Genomic DNA, 8429 nt, shown 5'->3' on the forward strand with positions numbered 1-8429 from the left:
GTGTTCGAGCAGAAATGTCGATTTTTATTTGTTTCTCTTGCAATGAACTTTCGAAGGGTTGGCGCTGCAGCGACAAACAGCCAAGATCACTTGTGTGAGTGAGTTTAGAGTGAAAGTGCTTATAGTAAAAAAAGGGTCACACCCAGTTTAGTGCACTTCGAAGTTACGTAAACGCACATAAATTCATTTATATGTACATACATGTGTACGTATGTATATACATATGTACATAATCACTTTTAAAAAACTAACCGTTAGCACGGTGGGACCAGTTGGCTCCATAAATAGTCATTGAAGGGGATTCGACTCTCAACTCTTCAATATTTTTTAAAATTTAACCAAAATCCACATTTTCTAACAAACTAAAGCCTGGTTTCTCTTTGTGTATTCCTCAACGGTACTTGCACATTTTAGAATTCAATACATATTCAATGACGTTTTCGTGATCATAACTGATCTCTCAAGAACCAGATATACATACATAAGTATGTAAATTCAGTTTCGTTATGCTTACTTAGACCCAACTTAAAACGGCGAAGTATAAGTTCTTGTTAATTTGTATTCCTTTTTATGCCCTAGGTATATTATTATTAGATACATATACCCCAGATGTTTGTAACACCCAAAAGGAAATTTCGCACTTACTATAATACATACATTTACAAATGAGCAACGTGGCGAACTAAGTCGATTTAGCTATGCCTGTCTGTATGTACGAATCTAGTTCTTCCCTTTTAAGATATTGATCTGAAATTTTGCTCACGTTTTATCCGGCCAAGGGCTGTCAACTCGGCACCATGCCTCAAAATTATTTCAGGAATGTTTTTTGGTGATACAACAACAACAAAAACCGATTTAGCTTCGGTGCAAATGAAGTTCAGATTGAACCACTATACTTACGCCATACAATCTGATCGATCAGAATCAACATAAAGATCGGCTGTGAAGGGTATATAGCTTCGGTGCAGTCGAAGAAGCTTTGTAGACTAGAGTTCTGTTGTAGTTGGTGACAATCCTATTTTCTCTACTGTATGATTATTAACTAAGTCCCAATATTAGTTTTTTCAAAGCAAACGTAATTTTCTCAATAAAATAAATATTATTAAAGATTTTCTCTTATCTCGTTTTATTACAACACATCAAATTTCATTTACAAACCATGTTAAGATATGTTAAGACATAGAATATAAGTCGTGGTATAAGTAATATTGTATTTGTGCCTTAACTAATTGGTTTGTGTCTAGAATAATGTAAACGTCACGCAAAAAATAACACACCGGTCATCTGGCTACGCTTATTACACAGCTGTTTCGTACACAAAACAAAAGTCGTAAGAAAATACAAATAAAATCGGAGAAATTCAGCTAGATTTTCTAATTTTACAAAAAAAGCGATACGTCCAGAAAAATGTCCTCAAACTTTAGATATACCATGGTGCGAACCGTGCGCCCTTATGTCAAATATTTTCCGCAATTAACAAAGCCAGTACTTCGGGTGCTTATTAAAGTTTCTGTTCATTATTTGGAGAGTTCGAAGTGTTCACCGGAAGAATTAGACTTGGAGTTGACTAAACTTACACATTCTGGCCAAGACATTCCAGATAACTTTTGTGAATTGTTCGCAGCCGTGCTGCAAATTATGCAAATATTTTTGCGTACGCCAAAGGGTATTGTTAAAGACCACGAACTACGAGACTGCCTTAAGGAACTGAGGTTAGTAAATTCGGCAATACAAAAACTTCAATGTGCCCTTTTCAATTATATTCCAATATGAAGATTTACTGATGAATGCGTTGAAGACTTAAGTAAAGTATTGTATAACCATCGTGCCTCGTTAACGAAGAATTTCATTGAGGCCAAGACAACACGTTCCAAACCAAAGAATCTACAATGGCGTATCAACATATCACTAGGAGAGGGGTATGTGTGCTTTAACTCTTTAAATATTTTAATATTTTTATTTCATTTTTTTGTGGCAGCACGTGCAATGGCAGTATTAATGCGCCGACTATCATATTGCATTTTCAATTACCCGATGGTCGTTACCGCACACTGGAATTTCCACTGTCAATGTTTCACCAACTGCGCTATAATGTTGCTTTGCTACTAAGTGAAATGCAAGCACTTGAAAGTCGCGCTGTCATGAAGAAATTTTAAGTTCGAGATAAATTATCTATATGGAACTTTCTATTTGAAATTTGAATGCTCAATTAGGCAATCGTGCCATTTATAACATTGGTTCTTGACTATATTTATTGGAGCAAGAATTTATTATATTTATGGAATTAACTCACCTTCGCATTATTATGTGTATGGATGGACATACAAAGCGAAGCATTTTATCTGTCTGATATTTGTTGCGTTATTTACCAATGTATTACAAGAGTATTTAATGTAGCTTTGTTAGTAAAGGTGTTCAATGTAATGTTATTAAATTGTTATAGAAGTTGCGGCGATTATTGTTATAGCAATAGGTGTCTACGTGATTAGCAAGTAATACAAGAACAGAGTTGTGCAAATAATGTTTTCAATAATATATTCATATATATTCAAAGCAAAGACAGACTTCTAGATAGTAGGTTAAATTAAATTTACATTATACACGCATATTAATGTGCATATGTGCTTTCTATGTATGAAACAATAAATATTCAATATATTAACAAATTGGAAAACTAATATTTTTATTACTTTGTCTTTGGTTCTATCATAAATCATTTATACATTTAACTTTTTCTCCCTATATTATCTAAAATTTTCTTAACCGTTTAGTTTTAAAGATTTTCTTTTTATAGTATACATACATATATAATGAGATATGTGAGGTCTCTGTTAAAATATAATTTGGTTACTTCCCTGTTAATCGAACTTAACTACACCTACTGTCGTTTCACATTATATACATACATATGTATGCATATATATACTTTACATTTTTTGATCAATTTTCCGAATAATGTTTAACGCCATCAATTTCACGCAGACGTTGAGCTGCTTGTTCTGGTGTCAAATCGCGTTGCGCCTCATTCAGTAATTCGAATCCGACCATGAATTTGCGCACAGAGGCAGAGCGCAATAGAGGCGGGTAGTAAAGTGCGTGAAGTGTCCAATGATACGTGTCAGCGCCGATGGCTTCGCCAGTAGGAGCACCATGAAAACCCATTGAGTATGGAAAGGAGCACTGGAATAAGTTATCATATTTGGTTGTTAATTCCTTCATAACTTTTGCCAAATTTTCTCGCTGTGTTGAAGTAACATCGCTTATGCGTTTGTTGTCATTTCTTGATATGAGTAGAGTCTCAAAGGGCCAAGCAGCCCAGAAAGGCACCACAACTAACCAATCGGGATTCTCGACAACAATACGTTCCTTACGTTCTAGCTCTCGTTTCACGTAATCTGACAGCATTGGGCGGCCATTCTTGGTGTAGTAATTGCGCAATCGTTCGTCTTTAATTTGTGGCTCCGTAGGCAGGAATGAGCAGCACCATATTTGGCAGTGAGGATGTGGATTCGAACAACCCATAGCAGCACCCTTGTTCTCAAACACCTGTACCCAGAGGAATTTTTTACTTAATTCATTGAACTGTTTGATCCATCTGTGATTAATAAGAATTCACTTATGGATTAATGGATATATATTTCACTAATGTGGAATAGAACACATACTCATCTATAACCGCAGTTATTTCGCCGACTGTCATCTGTGGCAGTGTTACATTCGATTTCGGATGAAAGCACATAACTCGACAAGTACCTCTTGCCTCCGACACTTGAAAGAGGGGATCATCTGACGGTGGTGGTACCGGATTATCCTCCATCAAAGCCGGAAAATCATTTGTGAAAACAAATGTTCCTGTATATACCGGATTCACCTGCATGCACACAAAATCATGCATTTATATGTAAAATGTAAATTTGTTTGTTTTCCAAGACATACGGTGCCATTTGGGCGCGCCACACCTGGACTAAGTGGGTTAGTGGGATCAAAATCGGGTATGTTGCTCTTCTGTGGAGCCTCTTGTTGTCCCGTCCATGGTCTCAGCATGCGATGTGGACTCACCAGCACCCAATGACCAGTCAATGGATTGAATCGTCGATGGGGATGCTCTATACGTAATTGAAATTTGAAAAGTACATACCCTCATACATTTGGTCGTATTCTGAATGCGTGTAAATGCAACAAAACTTACCAGATGCTACGAACTGCATTTTATTGCAATTGTGATAAAATCTGTTTATTTTACGCAAAATCAAAACGGACTGACTTACTAACCTACCGCGGTGAGTATTTAGTTCTGACTGAAATTCCACCACTTGACTACACATCAGCCGATCGCTCGCTCGCTTCTAGCGCAATGTCAAGTGCAATGAGTATAAATAAACAAAAATTGTTCTTTGTGTTATCAGCTTTAAAACGAATGTAATCAACATACAATATGTATGTACGTACAACTATATAGAAATGTTTTTATAAAGTGAAATAAAATCCGATTAAATTAGCTAACGGTAGTTTATTTATTACACCTAAATGTACTTAGCTTGTTAGAACAAATAACTTAAGGCGCAAAGACAAAAAATAAATGTTTTCAAGCTACATATGATATCTGCCGATGCGCCAAAAAAGGTTCCCCACTTAAGTAGTGATTCCGATCTTCTCTGTGCATGAAACCATAAAAAAGTTTTATTGTATTGTATTTGGTATAGACTTTCGAAATTATTTTTTTTCAAAATTTTACAACACATAAAATATTTCTTTATGAAGAAAACACCTTTCTAAAAGTAGCGAAAACAGAAGTTTCCTATTCTAAAACTAAATGAAAAAAAAATATTATCTAGAATTCCTTTTTTAATTTGAGGAAGATCTTTTTAAGGGTTTTTGACTTCTGACTTTTTGGACTTTTCATTTGTTGGGCATGCATATGAACATATGTATGTATGTGTGCATAGGAATACATAGGCATACATATGAAATTTATAGCCTACTGGTAACGGCCCGACCCACTGCTGCTAATAAAAACACCAAAAATTTTACACCCAATGCACCGTAATCATAATACCTTTGACGGAAGCCTTTCTTAAAGCAACTACATAAATATCTAAGTATAACGCAACCGGCCAACATTGTGCATCCAACGCAAAACGCTTTACTAGTTCTTTTTAACCATGCTGTTTGATATAATCAACTTTCAAGTGGAATTAAGGTTATTTAATAAGGAAATCTTTATCTTCACTTTGAATGGCAGCTACATATGTATATGCTATAGTGATCCGATCGAACAATATGTTCGGAGATTAGAGCTTAGCTTTAGCTTTACTCACGCCAAATTTAGTGAAGATTTCTTGTCAAATAATTTTGCTCAACCAATTTGTATAGCAGCTACACACATTTATTCCAGAGTGGTCCGATATCTGAGCAACTTTATTCTATATACACTTATAATTTTTTTTCGTACAAAACAGTTTTTTGTGTTCTTTGAGGCCAAATATTGGACGCGTATTTTTTTTTTAGTTCGAATCAATATGAAAAATTTTAGAGTTATGAATTTTCAAAATTTTAAATTTTGAAAAAAAAAATGGCTTTAAACATTTGCGTATGTGAAAAAAGTACTACAGTGATCAAATTGAAAGTTTAATATTTAATTTATAATTCGCGTGTTTTTCGAATCGGTAAATTTTTTTTCTGTAAGTTGGTAGTACTGTTAGTGACATCTATGCTGAATTTCACGTCAAAATATTCATTAGTATTTGAGATATGCGTCGTTTCGTGAGGCTCTAAAAGTGAATTCTTCGATTTTTACTATGTCTGGGCCATTTTTCCAACTAATATACCGACTGACTGGAAAATTCGTTGGCATAAGTGTATTGCAGCGGGAGGGGGTTACTTTGAAGAAGATGTTCACAATTTGATTCAGTATTTCATTATAAAAATAACTACGCGAGAGACATAGTTTCAAATATTTTTCAAAATTAAAATTTTCTATGATCCATTCCGTAATTTATAAATTTCTAACTAATAGGTTGTATGATTGCATATAAAATGTTAGATCTGACTTATTCTTACAAATGGCCAATACTCGCATTATGTCAAAATGCAGCTATTCACATTGTTAACTCACATGTTGGCCGATATATGCGGTATAAAGTCACCCGGAAGTTCGAAAATCTTTAAGTTAGGTATATGAAAACTAAGGGAATTACTGTCACGATTCAACCCATTTTTGATGCACGGACATAATATTATAAGAGAGGGGTTATCCCTTAATTTCAGTTATACATATATATATCACACATTGTCCGACATTTTCGACGAAAAGTCAACTATAGGTACTAAGGTCCAAATATTCGGTACTTATGGGCTTGAACAGTTTTTATTGGAGTTAAATAATTTTTGGTCATAAGGTGGCACACACTAAAGGTATTTCTCGCACCTATATAGGCTATGTTGCTTTTGTTCATTTATTCATTTCATTTATTATTGAAAATTGACTAAATTAAAGAAACACATAAAAGCATTATATGGAATAAGCACACTCAACATATAGAAGTAATAAAGGAGTTCGTATAAATGGAAATTTTATTTATGTATATGTTATAATCTTATAAAGCGAAGCAAATGGGTCTGTTGTGAACGAGGGAAAAACGAAATATCTCCTGCCATGAATCAAACAGTCTTCGGACTCGCGGCTTGGCTTCCACGTCACTGTTGACAATCATAACTTAGAAGTCATAGATAATTTCGTCCATCTTGGAACTAGTTTTAACACCAACAACATTGTCAGCCTCGAAATCCAATTTAGAATAACCCTTACCAACAGGTTTTGCTTGGGGCTGAGTAAGCAATTGAATTATTATCTCAACGAACAAAAACCAAACTCTATAAGTCACTCATTATTCCCGTCTTGCTCTATGATGCAAAGGAGGACGATGACTACATCTGATGAGTCGACATTACGAATTTTCGAGAGAAAGGTTCCACGGAAAAGTCATGGTCCTTTGCGCATTGGCCACTGCGAATGTCACATTCGATAGAACGATGAGCTTTATGAGATATACGACGACATATGTATGTATGTAGATCATGCCGTTCGAATTAACGAAAACACTTAAGCTCTGAAAGCATTCAACGCAATACCCACGGGGGAAGCAAACGAAGAGAAAGACCTCCATTCCGTTGAAAAAAAAAATAGGTGGAGGATGGGACGGAAGGATTTCCAGTTTCCAGGCTGTTTTTTTTTTTTTTAATTTTCCTAACATCATACCTGACTAGCGGTACTGTAAGAAACAACAATATTTTCAATAAATATTATTTATTTTTATTATTTATTTGTTATCAGATTTACTTTATTTTTGCGATTTATCAGTCATTCTGTTTTCTTCATCATCTTTTTTTTATTATTATAAATTATAAAATCTAATACAAACAAACAAAGCAATTTAACAATCACTGCCGCTACATACGATATACCATACATTGTATTCATATATATACCATATATTAATGTATATATGTTGTTTGTGTAATTTAGTCGCATGTACCTATGTACCTATGTATATCTGTATATATATTTTAATTTATTTCTGTCTATTCAACTTATCGCGTCACTTGTATTGCCATTCATTATATGCGGCCTATATATGTAAGTATATGCGTGTGTGTGTGAGTTCACGTGTTTAATTAAATATGTGTTTGTATGTATGGTCTGTGTGTATACATATACATAATTATATATATTTAGTTGATATATTTTACACATTTTTTTTTATTTATTTTAATGTATATATAGTTATAATAATAAATAACAATGGGTTTAAGCCTACATATGGTTGTTAGAGTAAAGTTACATATGTACTTCAGAATGCAAGTGAGAATTTGTCAATTTATTAACACTCCAAACCTTCACTGTGTATTATCATTTATCAGCTTACATATTCGTATATATTTATTTATGTATGAATTTATACTGCATACAAATACATTTACATACGTGTAAGTCGACACTCTAAATATATGTGTACATAACATTTTTGTTTCCTGTCTATATACGTTTGGTATATAGCTGTATTGTTGTTGTTGCTGTTATTTTACTTTCCTAGTTTCACTTCTATACTTTTTACCTAAATATATTTTTTAAGCTAATACTTGTTAATCAATGTAACATACAAACATTTTGGTTATTCCGTTTGAATCATACAAATAAGTAACTGTTCATATTATTACCGCATTCTTAAATGTAAAAAACCAAAAACAATATATTTTTTTACAAATTATTTCAAAATACTAATGAGTTCAGCTGTACACAAACAATTGCATGCTTTCAGGGACAGCAGTGCGTATGAGTAACATTTTGCTGGAAAAGCGCTGTAGTAGATTGTTTGTGAAAATTAGCTTAGATTCCGGCTTAATTACTTATATTTTATTACCTGAATAAA

The 8429-nt window shown here is 33.7% G+C and overlaps 2 protein-coding genes across 2 annotated transcripts; one reads left to right on the forward strand and one right to left on the reverse strand.

The window, feature by feature from the left end:
• Positions 1-1286: 1286 nt before the first annotated feature.
• On the forward strand, positions 1287-2674 carry LOC126767894 (COMM domain-containing protein 5). Its single transcript, XM_050485612.1, has 3 exons — positions 1287-1712; positions 1776-1919; positions 1979-2674. The coding sequence occupies exons 1-3, from the start codon at positions 1408-1410 to the stop codon at positions 2154-2156; spliced, it is 627 nt and encodes a 208-aa protein (XP_050341569.1). The 5' UTR covers positions 1287-1407; the 3' UTR covers positions 2157-2674.
• On the reverse strand, positions 2659-4341 carry LOC126767793 (probable galactose-1-phosphate uridylyltransferase). The gene is made up of 4 exons (XM_050485431.1): positions 4190-4341; positions 3937-4106; positions 3666-3871; positions 2659-3595 (listed from the first exon to the last, which is right to left on the reverse strand). Exons 1-4 carry the CDS (start codon positions 4323-4325, stop codon positions 2941-2943), a joined length of 1167 nt encoding a protein of 388 aa, XP_050341388.1. The 5' UTR covers positions 4326-4341; the 3' UTR covers positions 2659-2940.
• Positions 4342-8429: the final 4088 nt, after the last annotated feature.

This window comes from Bactrocera neohumeralis, chromosome 2, assembly GCF_024586455.1.
Source record: "Bactrocera neohumeralis isolate Rockhampton chromosome 2, APGP_CSIRO_Bneo_wtdbg2-racon-allhic-juicebox.fasta_v2, whole genome shotgun sequence".
Taxonomy (NCBI): domain Eukaryota; kingdom Metazoa; phylum Arthropoda; class Insecta; order Diptera; family Tephritidae; genus Bactrocera; species Bactrocera neohumeralis.